Consider the following 20,125-nt stretch of genomic DNA (forward strand, 5'->3'; position numbering starts at 1 on the left):
CATTATATATATATGTATAAAACTGTAAATCCTTTAAACAAATTTGATGGAAAAAAATACTGCTATTACTAAAAAAAGTGTCAAAAGTTTTTGTCTGTCTGAAACCATCATCCATAGGTTTGGAATTACACATCAGCATTGCTTTTTTGTACTCATTTTTTTTGAAAAAAACCCCAACTATATGTCTATAGGACCTCTCCATACTGTATCAGTCTCCATTCAGATCTTTTTATCTCCTTTTGCAGGCCCTTAATTCACAACAAATTCTACATCATTCCCTCAAACAAAAACATCTCTCCTTCCACTTGCCAATCCTGGATATATGTTTGCTCTGAGAAGGACAGATAAACTGCAAATCCATGAATACTGCTTGTGTGGGAAGATAATAGGGTAAAAAGATAATGTTATGGAAACCACAGGGGAAAATACAGTTGCTACTCCCTGGATGGAATGTAGCCAGCATATCTGACCTCCCACACACAATACAGTCTCAGGGCAACTAAATAAAGGGCAGAGTGGAGACACCAAGACCAGGCTCTGCTGACACCCTTGGAGAGGAGGGAGGAACTTGGTGGTATTTTCTAGCTGATAAGCTGCACAGCAGCTGAAAACCAAGTGAGATAAAGAAAGATGTCTTGCTGTTGAATCAGCAACTGTGGAGAAATCACTCTCCTTGGACTGACACATGACCCTGTCCCAAGGTTATGTCTGGTACTGTACTGAGATATCTGCTGCCAAGGTACAGCCTCCCCTCACTGAGTAAGATGTACTCAAGCTCCACCAAATTGTAAAGAAATAGTATAAAAGTGAGTTAAAAATGACAAGAAGTAAGGGAAGAGTCCATCATAACTTCTGGGATCAGTTGACTGGTTTCATCCTAATATCCCTGCTCAAAATAAAGCAGAACCATGCCTACTAGACATGTAAGTAGTCTACTTTACTTCATATCTGCTCAAAAAGAAGATTATATCCTTTACCAAGATAAAATTTCTGACAGTAAATTTGTTTTGATTGAAATCAGGGCTTTATTTGTAATGTCTTGTGTTGCCTGACACATACTTTGATGAGTAAAGAAAAAGACAAGGACATGTAACAAAACACGCTCAGTGTCAGATTTAAATTTATTCTGCAAAGCTATTTCCAGATCGTAAGACATGTGTATTACTTTGCACATGCCAACAAAGTATTTCCAATTCTGATTTTCTTTCTATGTCATATTGCTTTTCAGTGTTTATGAATGACTTAACAAATGTAAAATGAAATGCATATTCAGAAATCTGGTGTAAATTATATATATTTAAATGAAGTATAAAGACAGTATTCATAATGTTAAGCATGGTACTTCATAAGTTCTTTTAATCAACTAGAAGATCTGCCAACATGCCAAATATATTAGAGAGACATGTTTTGTCTACTGCCATGTTAGACTACAATTTTGGATAAAGCTCGTAGATCAGGGTCTTCTCAGTGAAAGTGCTAAGAAGGCTCCTGGACTTCTAAAGTTTCTATCTACCAAGCCACTGAATGCACTCCTTTGATGATGACAGGAAGAATATAATTACTCTCTAGTCTGTTCCTTGAACTGCAAAAACTGGCTTTAAAATTTAGCTGAAGTGTTCTATTGATAAGAAGATCTTGGAGTTTTTATTGCATAGCATGATCAGGTAAAAAAATCTGGTTTTGTCCTTGGGTTTCAAAATCCTTAAGCAGGTCAGCCTCAGTGCAACTGAGTAGAGCAAACATTCCACCATGATTCAGCTGATTCTGAAGGAGATTCAAAAGCAGGTGACTCTGAAAGATTTAGAAATAAGGCACCCCTGTGGTTTTGCAGCAGTTATATTCTAAAATTCTCCAGGAAATAGTTAAAAATTTTTGAAAGCCCTGTAACATTGGGCTTTTGGGTTTTTGGAAACACACTAAAGAGGTTCACAGGTTCACATCCTGCTTTATTCACTGCACTCCATGCTTTGAGTTAAAACCATTTTGAAAGCACTATCTGCAACATGGAAGAAACAAGGATAAGGATATTCATATTTATGAGCAGGAAAATGCATAAAATCATGGCAGTATAACTAAAGTTATGTAACTTCATTAGACACTGGAAATTAGATGTATTTGAGGAGAGTAAAAACAAGGATAAACATCTTTTACACTGTTTTTTTTTTTTTTAATGAGCAAATCTACTTCCTTGAACTCTAAGATGTGACTGAGAAGGCTGCTCGTGATTGTCCTGAAGCAGAGGATAACACCTAACCCAAAGATAACCTGCCATCCTGGCAGACCTGTGAGGTGCTCAGTCACTTCAGTACAAGTCTGAGCAGCCTTCACACAGAGGGTAGCAGAAAGCCGACATGGAATCTCTCATACTCACAGAGAAGTCTGTGGCCTCCAGCCTCAGTTTGCAGAAATTCTATGAGCAGGGAACCCAGAAACTTGGTTGCTAACATCCAGCCAGATGTTAAACAGCTTTGTTACAGGTGTGAAGTGCCATCAAGGTATCAGAAGCTTTGATTACAAAAAGGGGAAAAGTAGAGTGATTACTAATTGATTTCAATGGAGACTGGAAGAACATATAAAACAAGACCTCAAGCGGAAAAACTGCTGTCCAGGTGGCTCTGATTGTGTTGTGTATGTAGACAGAGTTCCCAAATTCTGTGCAAATGCCAGGGAGAAAACTTGGTTCATGGGACTAGATGGATTCCCCACAGATGGTACACTGTTTGATGCACTCTGTTCCTTACTTCTCAGATACTGCTCCAGCCTGGGCTTGAAATTACACTGCATCTGCTAGTGCTAGTGAGCTGTGGGATATGAAAAGGAAGGAAGGGGAAAAAGACGGAACCCTGTGCCTTGACGAGTCTGCAAATGTTATGGATTTTTTAGTAGGTAAGAGTCACTAGTAGGAAACACATGCTTATCCATGGTTGCCTACCCTAGGCCTAGTAGTTCACCAGCAGCAAGCAGTTTTTCTCAGCTGGAGAGCTTCAAACTTAGCTGATTGCTGTGGAAGATTCACCCACACTTTGTGAATTGGAAAAATCCATCATAGCATAAAATTTTCTTTGCAGTAACAAAATAAAAATCCTGTATCCTTTTGATGCAAAGAAGTGGTACTTGACCTAGGACACTTCTGCTCTCCCGACTTCAGAGTGACTTCACCAGAATATTTGAATATGACAAAGAAATTTTACTTACACCCTAAGAAGCTGTAGACTTACAAAGTAAAGTTACTTTGGAAAACTGACTGGTAGAAGATAATCCTGAAGATGTATGCTGCCAAAGCTCAACTTTGGAATAGCAAATGGACAGGCATGAATATAAATGGGTTCAACATCTAGCTTTTCCACAACTAAACAGGAAGATATGTGATTGAGTCACAAAATAAAGCCTTTTGTTCACACTTCTTTCTTGAGATAGCTTATAAGAAATGTCTGGCTTTGTGTAAGAAATTCATAGAAAGCCAGCTGCATAAATATAGTATGTGTATTAGTGCACAGACACAGTTACATTTGACGTGCGCATTGGTCCAATGAATCTCTTTCTAATGTTGGGGTTTTTTTCGTAGTACTTGTTTTTCAATAGAAAAAGATGCTAAATCCAAGAACTGAGAAACCAATGCTGAGATTGTAATTTTTCCAAACAATACAAAATAACTTCAGAGGAACCTAAGCCTGAATTAGACAGTGTATTTTTTGTCTTTTGTTAACCTTCTTCAGTATTACTCTTTCCCCTTCCTTGTGTTAATAAAGAATGTCATCCCTGATAGAAGTGCATTTCTTTAAAGCAAACAACTTCTTTGCAAATTATTTTATTCTGCATATGGGGTGGATGTGAGGCATTGCTGGTGTGGCAGGTTGTGGTAAACAGGCTTATATAACCCATTGTGAAAGGAAAGGTCAGCAGTGCTAGGTAGTATTCTTTTATTTCTGTATAAAGGAATGAAAAGATGTGTAATCCCTGACAATTTTCTCATTCCTTCCCCCCCAATGGTTTAAATTTTTATATTAAATACAAAGGTTCAGCAACACTGAGGAGGTGAGGTGTGTAGGAAGCCCAGCGGGGGCGGGGCACCCATCGGCTCGCTGGAGCCACCTGCTGTGAAGGGCCTTCTAGCAGTGAGAGTCTCTGGCATTGGGAGCGTGGCTGTCAAGGAGCCTTGTGAATGGTCACACCGGGCAGGTACCTCAAAAAACCTTGTGACTGCAGGGGTCCTCAGCACAGCCACTCAGGGCAAACATGGCCCAGTTATTTCAATGTGATTCAGCTGACACCCAAGCCAGAACACAGCCTGGGAGTCAAGCTCTTCGGAGAGATAAATTAAATTCAACTTGTTTTAGCCATTATGCCAGTAATAGCTCAACCATTTTTGAACAGCTCAACAGATGCAGTAATTTCTACATTTGCCTAGCCTGGATGAGAAAAATATTCAAAAAACTGTTATGGCTATCTCACATTTAAATCCCTTGGACAAACTAATCGGTCTAGTGGAGAACAGAGAGATGATTAAGGAACTGACGTATCTCTCTTAAGAAGAAAGGTTGAGGGAGTTGGGCCTGCTCAGCCTCGAGAAGAGTTGACTGGGAGGAGATTTTATCAATGTCCGTGACTATCTGAAGGGAGGGTGTCAGGTAGATCCAGACTCCACTTGGTGGTACCGAGCAATAGCACAAAAGTCAGTGGGCAAAAACGGGCGCACAGGAAGCTCCACCTGAACATGAGGAATAGCTTCCTTACTGTGCAGTGACAGAGCACTGGAATAAGTTGCCCAGAGAGGTTGTAGAGTCTCCCTTACTGGCGATATCCAAGAACAACATGCTCGCAGCCCTGTGCCATGTGCTCTGGGATGACCCGGCTTGAGCAGGGAGGTTGGACCAGATGATCCCCCGTGATCCCTTCCAACCTGACCCATTCTGTGATAAATCGTACCTTTTCAAGACCGCCTGTACGGAGCGATACTGGGAAGGAAACGCCCAAGGCAGGCGAACCTGCGCAGCCCCCACCGGCTGCCGTAGCCTCAGACAGGCCACGCCTCTTCCCCGCCTCGCCGCGCCCGCAGCCGGACGGGGCGGGACGGGGGCAGCGCTGGGCCGCCCCCGCGAGTGGGGCGGGGCGGGGCGGACCGGACCGGCGGGGAGCGGCAGGAGCCGGGCTGGCGGCGCTGCTGCCGGGCGGCGGCGGCGGGGGGGCAGGATGGTGTTTGAGTCCCTGGTCGTGGACGTCCTGAACCGTTTCCTTGGCGACTACGTGGTGAACCTGGACAGTTCCCAGCTGAAGCTGGGCATCTGGGGAGGTAGGGGCCTGGGGCGCCGCCGGGAGCCGCCTGTGTGCCCTCATGTCGCCGCGTGCCTTTCTGCCCGGCCGGGCTCGCACTGCCGCCCGCACAAGGGAGGAGCCCGGGGCGGCGCCCCCTAGGCGCGGCCGAGCCGAGCCGCGCCGAGCTGAGCCGAGCCGCGCCGCGCCGAGCCGAGCTGAGCCGAGCCGCGCCGCGCCGAGCCGCGCCGAGCCGCGCCGAGCCGAGCCGAGCCGAGCCGAGCCGCCTGCTCGCCCGACAACTTCACCACCGCTCCGCCTGCCCGGCCGCTTAAAAATAGCCGCGGGGGCGGTCAGGCGGGCGGGTTGGGGAGGTGGTGTCCACGGAGCTGTGGCTGCGGCAGTGGGGGGCGGCGGCGGCGGCGCGGGAGGAGCTGCAGAACCGGGGAAAGAGAAACCGGGCGAAGTGCTGGAGGCGCATGGAGGGCCGCTCCTATTTTGTTTTTCCCTACGGAGCCGTCCGTACTGTCTCGTAGCTGCGGACGGACCTTGGCTGGCCGCGGTGTCTCTGGTGCTCGCGGAAAGTTTGGGAATTGCTGGGCGGGCAGCTTGGAGGCGGGAGTCTGACCTGGCTCTGGGAATGCGCAACTGAACTGGCTTACGGGCGTTTTCCACGCCTGGAAGTAAACCGTGCCAAGGGTTTTACTGCTCGTGGGAGTGAGTGGCCTCTCTGCGAACAGCAGTGACATCCCGTTTTTTTTTTTTGGTGCTGTCATCTGTAGGTCTGGAATATTTGTTATTTTTAGCCTTAAAGAACCAGTAGTAGATAGTGCCTTAAGTGTTTGCAGAGGTCGTTCCCAGCTGTGCTAGGTGAGGTAAACGGTGGTCTGTAGAATTAAATTAACGTGCTAGTTCTGATGGCAGTAAAGTGTTCTATTTGAATGTGCTCTCCTGAGGTCCCCTTGTAGGGTATGTGCAACAAAACAGCATCAGAGGTCCGTCAGACACAGACCACGAACGGATGTGTGTGCAATGTCCACTGCTGGCTCGGTTTCGAATGTGCATCCCAGGTGTCTGCAGCATCAGCAAAAGCAAACACAGAGGTTCAAGGTTTTTTTTTCAGGTGCTTTCATGTATTGGTAGGTGAGAAACATCCTCGAGGTATTGCCTACCTGCAGTTCCATTCCTAGGCGCTCATATACATTAACCAGATTTTATAAGCTTCTTCTGGAGCTTGTTACATCGTGGACATTTTTGTTTTCATGCTTGTTTTCCGAAATGGCGTCCTTATTTAGTTGCATCTCTGCAGTAATTTCCCTTCGTTTAGTCAAGGCATTTATAGCATCTTTGTAAAGTTCATTCTCTGTAAGGAGTCTTAACACAGCAACAGCACATCTAACTGCTGGAGACAAAGTAGTAGTCCTTGATCTATAGCAGTAAGGCTTAATATCGCGTACCTCTTACTGATTAGGTGAGTCTTACTTGGAAGGTTTGACTAATTGCAAAACTGTGTCAGCCTAATTGCTTGATTTATGTACTGAAGTTCTGAAGTTACCATAGTATCTTCTTTCTGTTCAGTGAAGACAGGCAGAATATTTAATGAAAAATATGAAATGCTGTGTAAATGTTTTGGGCAATGTTTATGCATTACAAAAAAGGTAGAAGCTTCTTTTACCAGCTTGCTACATTACTGATGGTTAATCATGACAGCTTATGCCTCTGTGAAGCAACTGTTAACAGATTAGATGCTTTGTCTCAGTTTAAAAAAACTAAAAAAAACCCCAAAACCAACTGAAAACTAAAAAAACCCCCACCAACTCAGTTTTACTTGGAAGTTTCATATTCAGCTGTCATATTTTCTCATGGCTGTGGAACTTAATTTTCTTTTTTATTATCTCCTCTTCAAGAAGGTCTCAAGAGGTTTTAGTATATTTTTATTTAAATTAAATTTCTCACTTCTCTAGTGCCTATGTATTAGAATAAGTTTATTTTTTCTCTTCATAACCTGCCGACTTGTTTGTAGTGAATACTGATGTACAGCAGTAGTGAAGCATCACCTGTAGAGTTTTTTTCCTGGCCTACCACATGATGCTTTTTTTCAACTTAATAAAATTGTGTTTAATCATCTGTGAATCTGCAATATTTCTTTCATTTCAAATATCTCAAAGGACCTAGAAATTGCATTCTTCTATCTAAAAGGCAATGACTATTAGTAACAACAGCAGTAGAATACTGTTTTTATGTGGAGTGCATCATTGATTAGCAGATCCCTACACTCACAGTATACCTAAAGTGTGGATAATTTTTTTAGCTTGTTAATTACTAAAATTCTGTAACTAAGGTATTAAAATAAAAAAATTACTTTTTTGGCCTTCATATTAAAACTTAATGGTTTTAATGCTTGTCTGCATGCTCTGAAAGCATTTCCATGACAGCTATGTGTTTTCATACAGTGTTTGTGTGTCGTGGTTACTAAACTTTACATAAATCATATACTATTGAAAGGAAATTGTCCTAAATCCATCGCATGAAAAGGAAAAAAAAAAAAAAAAGAAAGTTGTTTGTTTTTTTTTCTTCCTTGTAACAAATCACCACTGCTTTTTGTTTATAGACTGAATATATGTATAAAACCTAATGTTACATAGTTTCAGCTTCTGTAAATGGAGAAATTTCTTAATGAGTTTTAAATGAGCATGCTTGATATTAACTTTGGTTGAATAAATGAGAGAATTCATCATGCTGTATTAAAGCTATTCCAGATTCAATCTGTGTAGTAAAGTTGTATGATGATGCTACTCCAGAAAATACATGAACATGGTAATAATTACGGAAATGCTTTGATTTTTTTTTTTCTTGTTAAAAACCTCTCAGATTGAAAGGTAAAAATGTAGACTGTCTCAATATTGAAGAAGGATGTAATATCTGAAAACACTTGTGGCTGAGAATGTTGCAAGAACTGAAAGACCTGAAATATAAAAGGCAGTGCAGAAAGTTGAAGGTAGCTCGACCTACACAGGTAAAAAAGGTGATTTGAACATGTAAAGCTAATACTGGCAAAGGCAAGGCTCAGAAAAGAGGGTAACGGGACAAAATCACATGCATAAGGAACTCCATTAATATGAAGCAGGGTAAAAGACTAGTGTGTTAGGCAGCCATGAGAGAAAGCTATTGGATGGCTGATGCTGGGAAGGACAGTGTTTTTTAACTTCTTTTTATCAAGTGTTTACTAAGAAAGATCGTTTCAATGGGCTGTGTTAACAAGTGTGCTAGTACTTGGCTTAGATAAACAGGTTAGATAAGTATTTAGGTGAGTTAGATATTTTTGAATGCTCTAGACCTGGTCAAGTTAAAATACCTGGAAAGATGCTTGCAGCAATGTGAGACATACACAGTTATCTTTGACATGAGGTGAAGTGCCAGTGAGGTTTCCAGACAGTGTTGAGAGACCAAACAATTGTTTTATTATACAGTTCATGATGCCATTATTTTCTTTTGACTATGTCTAAATAACCTTTCAGTGTCGTGGTCAGACCCTCTGTACTGCCCTTTAAAAAGCTTAATTCTCAGTTGATTTGGCACACTTGCTTATTACGTAATGTCTCAAGCATGTCTTACTTAACACAACTTATTACTTGAGTAGCTGGTAACTCTTTTTTGTGCAGCTGTGTGAGTAAGATGATATAGGCAGATAATTGGCATGTTTGTGAGCACAAAACCACTTTTTTTTTTTTTGCTACAACTATTACTATAGTGAAAGGCAACTACTTTTGCATGCCTTGCCTTGTCTAGGTGTAGCAGGTGCAACCTCCTGCTCTCCCCTTACATAATAGTAATTTGAATTCACTTGAGGGATACATACTGTCTAGTAGTTTTTGTTGTCTTTCATGACCTGTTTTAAAATAGATGTCAATAGAGGAGGTATTTGGCAGGCACTGATCCTCAAAGACTTACAGCTTGTCTTTAGAGGGTGTGCTTAAACAGAAATAATTAACGGCCCCAAAAAAAGTGGAACGTGACTAGCAAAGGCAGCTGTTTGTATAAAGTGATCAGGGGGGTTCACAAGCTGACAATGCTGTTAGAAAAAAGCAGAAATTTTGTTAAAATATGTGAACAGGAGTGTTGTGTACCGATCAGATACTAGCTAGGGTATTTGCGCTTTCTGATCTTTCCTCTCTCTCTGCTTTCCTTCCCCTTCCCCTTTATTTACAAGACAGCAGAGAGTGATTAATTAGGTGAAATCTGCAGGATTTTTATGTAGATTAATTTTCTCCCCTCCTTTTAACTTCTGTTTACAACCATAACAAAATTTCAGTTAGGCCTCTTTGGTGAAATAGTTTACCAGATCTCTTTATGCAAGCTGAATCCTTGGTAGTAGATGTTGGTTCTTGAACTCAAATTCATGAAGTTATTTTGAGTATCTAAAATTAAAACTATAAACCTATTCTAGAATTTTGAAAACTTTTTAATTTTGTTGAATTATTCACATTGTCCAGAGATCAATAAATGTAAAAATTTGCTTTATAATGCAGTCTAAATAAATCCTAGACTTTGCGATAGATATTTGAAACTGTTCCGGCTTTTATTATTGTTTCGGCTGGTAGCCTGCATGTTTAACTCTAGATGTTTATACAACTCCAACTACTTGTACATACAGTTTCTGAGGTTGCTTAGTTGGGTAATCTTTAATCATGCATTGGATGCATTTCTGTCATCAAAACATCCAGTTGCTCCCAACAGGGGAACACCACCCCTGCCAAAAAAATCCCCAACAAACCATCAGCAAAACTAACAATCAAATCCTGATGTATTTCCTGATTTTTGTAATTAATATCTACTGTCAGTACTCCAAGACTAATTCACTAGCTGTGTTACATCCTGTAACTAGGGTTTGTTCCCTGATTTTCCTGCTTCTGTTTGTGGGGGCTTTTGGGTTTTTGCCTCCCACCCCCAACAGAATGGTCAAGATTCAGTGTAGTTGCACTTAGATCTACATTTCATTGCAAGGGAAATGACTACATATGATAGAGACTAAATTTTGGTAGTGAAAGAGAATACTGCCATGGTCAGTATTTACTCAGTCTGTGTACTAACCCATGACAGTCTCTTAGGCTCTCTCTCATGTGTTGGAACAAGAAAGATCACATCAATACACAAAACCTGGTGCCTCCTTAGTAGTCTGTTGTGTGCTTTAATAGGCCATTCACTGTGGTTGTGACCCTCAACTGAGGTTTCTGTAAGTAAATTGTTGTATTTTAGTAAATGTGTCTCAGTAATTATATACTAAAATTCAGCTGCCTGGAGTTCTACTAATGTGTATTTCTGCTAGTGATTCTTAACTAAAACATTAAAATTTTTAATTGTAAAATCATAAGTAAAAGCAGTGAAGAATGATGTACCCCACTTCCAAATCCTAGCATTTAATGTAGAAATTTCGAAGTCTTCCTGTTCGAAACATTATTGATTCCATGTTTATTTTCTGCTATTATGAGGTGCTCAGGTAAAATGAGGAAGAGTTCTGCCTTCACAAAGTATTGTTTGTAAATGCTTAAGATAATCCTTACTCACTTTGCAGTACTTTGTTTTTGGAAGTATCTGGGCTGCCAAATTATTGTAGCTTGAGTTATAGTGCCTCTGCAGAACTGTGGCATGTGTCAGATCCTTGCTAAATGAGAGGCAATGTTTACTTAGCCATCAGTGAAAATGAAGAAATTCAACCCAGTTAAACTGCTTCATGTGTCACGGAGTCTTACAGTTTCCTTATGAATGTTTTTAACGTGGCTCAACTGGCCTGCAGAAATTGCATGTTGTGCCTGGTAACTTGATTACAAACCTGGACCTTTGCTCTGGATACCATTAGAGTTACTTGCCATGAATACAGTTACAGTTAGTGATATCTTCTTGAAGAAGCAAACGGGACGTGTTTTAGTGTTAAAATGATCTCTGCAGAGTAAACTTTATCAGGGAATAAATTTAGAATGGAATTGAACCAATGGTATATAAAACTGTCACCTTGTTATTGCCCACAAAGACTATGTAGTTATAGTTCCTAGAGTAGTTACAGACCACTTCTGGGAATGCTTTCTTTGCTTTTATTTTTTTTTTCCTTTTCTGTTGTTTCTGGCAATGTATATGTATTTTAAGGCTTAAAAGCATCACCAGCAGCTATCAAAAAACATCCTTCTGCATGTAGCATTTCTCTGGAGAGGCTGATGTTAGCATATGTCAGATGTATAGACTTCTACTGGAAAGTGATTATGAATTGTTGCAATGAATAAATTAAAACATTTATAACTTCATAGTATTTTGTGAGTGCTACAAGATGGGTGGATTAGTTTACCTGATCATCTCTTCCATATCAGTTCAACAATTTGAGCCAATTCTTTTAATGTATGCATTTTTGAGATTTGGGTCCAGTTTCCCAAAATTGGTGGTACTTTGAACAGTTGTTTATCACCATTAGCACTATATAACTGCAAGATTATTCTTCCAATTGGAGCTCCCATTTCCCCATACATTTTGCTATTTCTAACATGCATACCAAAAGAAAAGCGTTTTTGAGTCTATCAAATCTTCATTTGCAACCTCAAGTTGTATTCCTTTCCAGGCCTGTAATCTGCTTCTGGTTTCTGGAATCTCATTTTATGCCCCTGCTCAGCTGTATCAGGTGTCTGTTCCATGTGCATGTGTTAATGCTATACAAGTAATTTGAAAGTAACCATCACAGAAGCTTCATTCTTGTAGATTTTGCAGAAGACATTGCTTTGGACTATGTGCATGTTTAAGTTATGAGTTTTCTGATCCCAGTATTCCTTTTGTTATGGCAAGTATATGATGTGATGTATATTGTAAAACTGATCTTGCAATTTGAATTTTCTTTGTTTAAGTATACTGAATTTCTGTCCTTAAAAAATTAGATTACTGAAATGCTTCCTGTGAATTTTTGTAAGGCTATAAATAAAACTGGCAAGAGTAAGATCTTTTGAGGGCTAAAATTTCACTCACATTTACTGTTCATAGATTTCTACAAGCATAGGAAACAGATGGTTGAGGAAAAAGAAGCTAATTTTTGGTTTCAAAATAGGTCCTTGCAAAATTCAGACAGTGATTTCCAGCATTTTTACTTTGAGTAATTTTAGGTTATTTTTCATGGACATGCCAGCTTCATGTGACAATCTCAGATATTATTTTGTAGCATGATTAATCATCTTTCATAGTCTTAATCATCTTTCAGGAATATTTGACATGTAGGATGTGGATCTGTTTCATGGTAAAGATTTTAGGAAATGTGGTGGTAAATCCTGGAAAAGGGATAGGATAAAAAAGAAAAAAACACAGAGAGGTTAAAGTGCGGTACAGAGAAAGAAAGGAAGAAAGATTGGCAGTCCTGGCTCCAGCCTCAATGCAGCTGGGGTGTCCAAGGTCCTGGGGCACATGTGTGCCTGGGTTTGATGAGGGTGCCTTTACACAGTTAAGTTTTCTGTGCCATGGAGCTAAATTGCTTGTTTACTATGCAAATGGATTGTCATGTGCAGTTCCTTCTTCCAGACCTTTCTGGAAATGGGTCAGAGGGCTTTGGGGGTCTCTAGTGGTTTCGATCCCTCCATACTGGGTTTACCTTAGGTTGACAGTCCATGCCTGCTTCTTGACCTCATTGCTTTGCATGTGCTCTACTTCAGGAGCCAGAGCATAGACCTTTGTTTGAGAGGAGTTCTGGCTTGTGTCTGTATGGCCCCCACTTCCTGCCACATCCCGTTCTTTCTCATGGCATGTTCTTACCAACAATTCTTGGTTGACTCCAGTGCTATCCTCCAATGGTGTTTGAGACATACACATTAGTCCCCTTATCTTCTAGGCTTCTGTAACCCACTGATTTAGACTGTAGGACTTGCAGTGTATACCAGTCCTACTTTACTTATTCCAGTTTTACTTGTTGGCTTCTTTTTTTTTAGGAGCTGTAGCACTGAAGAATCTGGAAATAAAAGAAAATGCACTGGTAAGTTAGTGAAAATAACAATAATACTTGCAAAAATGATTCCTGAACTATGTTTTAGGTTTAATGTGCATTTTTTAGTTCTTATTTTAGGATACACTTTCTTTTAAGTGGAAGCTTACTGATTTGCTTTCTTTGTACCCGTGTAGATTATCTGATTAATTTGAGATTAAATTTAAAGGGGAAAGTGTATGCATTTTTTTTTTCCCTTAAGAGAACTTTCCGAAATTGCTAAAAGAATGTGTTTAGGTCAAAATCGGTACTGAAAGACCTTTTTATTTTATAGCTGATGAAGCTAGGACTTTGTTTTTGGAAATGTATTTAGCCTAACATGGCTTAACAGTATAAATTGGTATCCAAATGCTTGCTTATTCATTATATTGAATTTTTTTTTTTAGTGGTTTGTTAAATTATTGTGATATCTTTTCCTGCATTGGAACATTTCACAAGTTGCTGAATTGAGCTTAAATTTTCTGAACCTCTTTCTTTCAGAGTCAGTTGGATGTGCCATTTAAAGTTAAAGCAGGACATATTAGTAAGTTGCATTTTATCTTGTACACATGCAGGAATTTCTAAACATATTACCTTTCCTTGCAAGTGACTTTAGGCATCCTAAGCAAGAAATTTCCATATGTTCATTGATTTGTATACTTTGTACACTCTTATGCTTGTCTCTTCTGAAAGAAACTTTCTGGAGAAGCTCCTTTTGATAAAGTATCCTGGAGTCTTGTTTAATCACCTCAATGAGAAAAGAGCCCAACACAGCAAAGATGAGCAATTGGTCAGGACTGGATCTCAGTCCTTGTCCTGACAAGACTCCACAACTGATTTTTACCTTTCACTTGCCTTTTCATCTCCTTCCTTGTTTTCTTGTTGCACGTTGATTGTCTTGTAAAAGTTAGTGGTTTCTTAAAGTAAACTGAGTCTAAAGCCATTATGTGTCCTTTAAATCTACCTTGGAGTAATGTATTTTCTGTGATTGATTTAATATTTTATTAAAATTGGCACTCGGGTGAAGAAGAAGAGTCCTCATGTAACTTCATGATCCCTGAGTTCACAAAACATAATATTTAGCTGACTGATGATGTATGAGCTGCCCATGTGCTTTTCTTGTTTCTGAGAGAGCTGCAGTGGATTTTCAAGGAGGGAGACATTGCTGTTGAGAAGGAAGAATGTAATTCAAGGGTTTTAAGGAAAGACAAGGAAAGACTTGATAGTTCTCCTCGTGGAAAAACTTCTCATGTTGCTTGTGTGTTGTGTATGAATATACAACCCAAAGGACTTTTGCCTCAGATACACTGGGGTATTTTCTATCCAATATAATAATTTTTAAGAGATTTTGTGTCTAATATCAATTAACTTTGCATTTCTTTTCCAGTCAAATATTTAACTGCATACCTCAACCTTTTTCTTCTGTATTTGCAGGTCAACTTAACCTACAGATTCCATGGCAAAACCTTTATACTCAACCTGTTGAGGCAGTCCTTGATGGAGTTTATTTGCTTATTGTGCCCATAGCCAGTAAGTTAATGTATAGGAAGAAGTGACTGTAGATTGGTGGGATTTCAGAAGTATCTGGAGTGGGTTGATACTGTTTTCATGACCTTTATTCCTAGTAGATACTCTAAGCAATTACAATTAAATAATGGAGTGGAAGTCTTTCAGTAATTTACATTTCATCACCTAATCTTTTTGCTGTTTTGTAACTGTTACAAAAATGCAGAAATTACACCATTTGAAACAGTATCTTTAAAAAAAGTATGTTTTTTGTTACTATATCTTTTTACATTATGTGTTTAGGCATAAAATATGATGCTGAAAAAGAAGCCAGGCAACTCTTAGAAGCAAGACAAAGGGAATTGCAGAGGATTGAGGAAGCAAAGCAGAAGATAGCTGACCAAGGTAAGAGTGGGAAAAGCTAATGAACGTGATGCTGCTTCTTTCTTTATTTTAATCCAGAAAGACACAGACTTTGTCAAAGTGTTCTAGATTCTTGTTTTTTCCTTATTGCTTAAAAACCTATTAGTTATGGTTTTTTAGGTATAATGGCCATTGCAGAAGCAGCATTCTGAAAACAAAAAGGGTTGAGCATTGACGTGATCTGATACAAATTGGGCTTTTGAGATATTACTTTTGTACCATGTTGCCTGACATTTTCTCTCCTCTTTCGTAAGAAATAATTTAACTTTGTTTCCCATATCAAAGCATTTTTACAAATTCAGCTTTTTAAAGGTTTTCTTCAACCTGTTCTTCGATACATGCAAGTTCTTATCTTTAAATTCAACTTCCAGTACTTCCAAGAAGTATGTATTGGCGACCTTGAATATTGGTGTGTGCTGGTCATACTTCTGAACTACCTGCTTCTTCACTCAGCAGGTAGTAAAGCTAGGAAACCTTCTGGTCTGAGAATATAAATGATGTAGATTACACAGAACAAACATGTTTCTGTACAACTGGAGTACAATGTAATAGAGAATTTAAATGCTTATCATGCTAAATTTGTTATGTTAATGTTTTGTCTAATTTTAAAAAATGCTGAAATGTAAACAAAACACTAAATTATTTTCCTTTTACATAGATAAAGTAAAAGAAGAGAAACAAGACACTTTTGTAGAAAAGCTAGTTACTCAGGTCATCAAAAATCTTCAGCTGAAAATTTCCAACATCCATATTCGCTATGAAGATGATGTAAGTATTTTTGTATATCATAGCATAAGGGATTGCTCACTGTAACATGAAATTGGGAACCTGTCTTGATTTCTTCCAGTTGCTTTTCATGCTGAGACAGTACTAGTAAAGCTGTGGAATTTTCTTAGTCTTACTAAAAAAAAATAGAAAATAAAACCTGAAAAAAAGCTTCTACCAAAACATAAAGATACTTAAATTCTTAGCCAAATATATGTGCTTATAGAGCATGAAATAATTCTTTTTTTGTCTTTTCCTGTGTTCTATTAGATCACAAATCGTGATAACCCCTTGTCATTTGGGATTTCACTTCAGAATCTAAGTTTGCAGGTAATTTTATTTTTCACCTTTTATCTGAAAAACGTGTTGATATATACCAATAGGTGAAGTTGTATTTTTGTGTGTTGTGCTTCTGGTAACATACTGTTTAATGAAAGTGTAGCTATAATCATCAGCAACGCACAATGGTAACTACTTGGTTTATCAAATTCAGCATAAATACTGTGGTGGGTATGCCATTAAAGGTAAAATGCTAGCATTAAAATAGATTTTTAGGAGGAATCATCCTGCTGCACTTTGTGATTTCCAATCCACTTTGCTGTATTTGGGCTGTTCAAACTCTGAATATTTTACTGAAACTGACTTGAGCTCCAAGAAAGGAAGTTACCACCTGATAACAGGGAGTGGGGGTCGTGGTGGGGAAGGAAAAAGAAAAAAAGGATGATGTCTTTTTTTTTCAGCTGGAGCTAATTTTTTTTTCGAACTGCACTTTATTGTGCTAAGAGTAGTCATCACAAACAGTATGGAATTTTTTTTCTGGAAGACTGTGTAGTAGCAATATGCTGATGGTGCTGAGTTGCTCTGATTCAGCAGTTTTTGCTGTGTAACTGCTAGTCTTAAAGAAAATATGTCTTAAACAAGTGCTACTTTCTTCAGTGACACGGTGATCTCATGAACGCTTGTTCCTAGCACATTGAAAGGTCTTCTTTAGGCTCAAACTAAAATGAATTACTTCCAGATTTATAAAAGAATTCAATCCCTTTTTTATCTCTGTTCAAAGAACCTGCCTAAAAATAATACTGGTGTGAAGGAAAACAGTTTGAAATACAGAAAACAGAATTTTATGGTGTCTTTGGTTCTTGTGTGAAGCCTATTAATCAGTGCATATTTTATAATTATACGTATTTTTTTTGGGAAAATAGCCTTATCAAGTTTTCACTTAAAATAATGGATTAATCATCTTAAATCAGAAGATTGTGTCCCAGTATTTTCCATGGCATTTAATTATGATGATGTTTCTTTCTTTTTTAGTAGTTTGTTTCGGTTATAACATGTTGGTGAATTATAAACAGAGTAACTTCATTTAATTTTCATTTCAGACCTCAGATAAGAATTGGAATCCATGTTTACATGATGAAACTGCCAAGTTGTTCCACAAGGTACAGTATAAACTGTCGGCTAAAGAAAGAATTCCTAATAAAACCAGCTGCATTAGAATTTCTTCCACAGAAATTAAGATCAAGAAAAGTTGTAACTATGTAGTCTCTAAACCAAAAGTAACATTCATTTTTATATTTTTATTCATCCAGACTTTGTGAATTTCAAATTATTGATCTAAAATTTGTTTGTATTTTCAGCTTGTGCGACTGGATAACCTTTTTGCTTATTGGAATGTGAAATCGGAGATGTTCTACCATGGTGGTTATGATGAATCATTGGTAAGTGAAGCACCACGAAGTAGTGTATCTAGCTTGCATTCTAGTTGAAACTGGGAAGCAGAGAACGTGCTTCGCATTCAGGCCTGCTTCTGTTTATGTCAGCGTCCTGGGGAACTGTTTGTAGCTAAAAGCGTTTTTAGGAAAAAATAGTACATGGTTAAGGCTTTTATGTGATGGACATGTAACACCCATCTGAGAAAGTTAAAAAAACCCTAGTCTTCTGCCAGTAACAAAATGTACACAATTGATCGTCACCTTGTTCAGTGATAGCTAAAGACAGACATAGCATTCTGTTTAAAACATAGATGAGTATTTGAATTTTACTTTGGATCAGGGGGATTATCTGAGAACTGTTTAAAAATGCTAACATTTTGTACTTTTAAAAGCTTTATCTGGAAATAGAAATGCAATTTTCTTTTAACTCTGTTGTGTGTGTAGGTTAACTTAAAACACGGAGTTGCCAGCCACAATGTGATTCCAGAGGGTTATGATTTTGGTGAGTGTTAATTAATTGTAATATGCATTCATAATTCTAATTTTTGGTGCATCTGAGAGGTTGTAACTTTGGCTGTTACTCAAAAATCTTAAGGAGTGCAATTTAATCCTGTAAGAGTAACTTACTGACACTTTCTGACACTGTCTTTGTGACAGTGAATACCATATTGTATAGGTAGCCTTAAAAAAGCCTTAATAAAAATTTGTCTTGAGTCATGTGTCATTCTAATGGAATGTCATACATAGACCCTCATTGTTAACACCCATTGATGAATTCCTTTATTTAAGAAGCTTAGCAATAACATGTGGTCTGTGTAAATTTTGTGAATTTAGATTAGTTTGAGTATGTTTTTGAGGTCACCTGCTTTGTGCAAAGTGTCTTTGTTCATGTGAGGTGGAAACAGTAATCACACAGCTTTGAAACATTAACTTTTTAGTGGGAATATTGCAAGTTATATTGCTTTGAGTGTTTCTTACTTAAGTCGGAAAGCTGAAAGTCACATTGGCATCACTCAAACATGGTGATAGTTTACTTTCCATTGTAAAATACATGATTTGTATTTATCATGTGCATCTGTGTGATGGTTTAGAAACTGTTCACAAGGCTGAATGGCCTTTGAAGTGGCTTGTTTTCTGGGAAGAAAGTCCTCAGTTTACTATAGCCAGGGTTAAAAAAGACACTGTCAGCTTTATGCTGCCACTTTCCCCTGAGTGAGTCCTATTTTGACTGACAGAGAACTATGTAGCAATTTCTTCTGATTTCTTATCCATCTTTTTTGACTCTGGCTTTGACTCTTTTTTGTAAGAGAACAAGTGTTAAACATCGTAGGATGTTTAAGTCTTTATGTAGTAAGTTCAAAATAGGTGTATGTAAAGCTTAGGATTCATGATTTACACTCTTTAAATTCAGCAGTGCCATCAGAGATGCAGACTATGGTGTTCTGTGGTAAATGAAAATTTGGTCCTGTTTAGGGCAAGTCTTCAGATTAAAACTTTGATAGGAAGGCAATAAGCATGAAGTCTAATTCTATCACTTGATGTAAATACAAACATTATACTTACATATGAGAATTACAAAAAATGAAGTTTAGGAACCTAAATACAGGGAGAAGATTAATTGAAATGCTACTATATACAGGTGTAGCTAGAAGTTTCATGGTTTCATCTTGCAAAAATGCCTGTTTCCACTTGTATGAACCTTTCAGAGAATTTGGAGTATTTGCTATAGGTAGCAAATAGTGATATAAAATACTGATATATAGGTAATATATCAGTATTTTCTGTATTATATATCAGAGATGAAAGAAGTTGTGTTTGATAAAAATATGATTTACACAAATTCAAGCAATATAAAAATTCTGATTGTTGGATCAATTGCTGAAACAGATTAAAATACTGAACTAAACATCGCGTCAAATGCCTGATATTGCCAGGCTATGGAACAGATAAAACATCTGCTCCGAATGTTTTTTCTTGTGATGTGCCTCACTTTTATGTAGAATCCATGTTGATTTTCTTTTCATTCTTGCTTGGGCTTGGATTTAGAAATATGGAATGTTTGGTTTTAACCACTGTTGTGAGTATAATTTCTCAAACAGTAAAGCATTCGTAACAAAAACAATTTAAAAAACCTTATGGAATAAGAGTTCCTATAGTGAAATAAATGCTATATTTGAATCTGTCTTGTGCTATAAATGTATCATAGCCAAAAAAAGAATACATTTGTTACAAATGTAAACTATTTATTGAAACATCTGTATGTAGTTCAGCATACAGGAAAGTTTGTGGTGGTGATCTGCAAAAATTTGTATGATAAATGTTGCCAGAGTGAAACTGAAAATTTAGTTTAGATTGTATTCTATTTTAAGCTCTGTTGATGGACTTAATGTTTTTCAAGTCTAGCATTTTAAAACTAATAATCTGTCATAATTTAAGTATATATAAAATTAATTACAGTCTTAAATAATTTAATTGCACTTTTTGTATC

General features: G+C 38.1%; 1 protein-coding gene across 1 annotated transcript in view; it reads left to right on the forward strand.

Annotated features, from left to right (window-relative positions):
• Positions 1-5,136: 5,136 nt before the first annotated feature.
• Positions 5,137-20,125, forward strand: part of VPS13A (vacuolar protein sorting 13 homolog A) — a 108,950-nt gene continuing 93,961 nt past the window's right edge. The window contains exons 1-10 of the mRNA XM_082301604.1: positions 5,137-5,290; positions 13,200-13,243; positions 13,733-13,775; positions 14,666-14,761; positions 15,041-15,142; positions 15,819-15,928; positions 16,196-16,255; positions 17,305-17,364; positions 17,563-17,643; positions 18,082-18,139. Of these exons, the coding sequence (XP_082157730.1) occupies positions 5,191-5,290; positions 13,200-13,243; positions 13,733-13,775; positions 14,666-14,761; positions 15,041-15,142; positions 15,819-15,928; positions 16,196-16,255; positions 17,305-17,364; positions 17,563-17,643; positions 18,082-18,139 (754 nt within the window). The 5' untranslated portion in view covers positions 5,137-5,190. The remainder of the gene's footprint in view (positions 5,291-13,199; positions 13,244-13,732; positions 13,776-14,665; positions 14,762-15,040; positions 15,143-15,818; positions 15,929-16,195; positions 16,256-17,304; positions 17,365-17,562; positions 17,644-18,081; positions 18,140-20,125) is intronic.

This window comes from Coloeus monedula (genome assembly GCF_965178545.1).
Source record: "Coloeus monedula genome assembly, chromosome: Z".
In the NCBI taxonomy this organism is placed as follows: domain Eukaryota; kingdom Metazoa; phylum Chordata; class Aves; order Passeriformes; family Corvidae; genus Coloeus; species Coloeus monedula.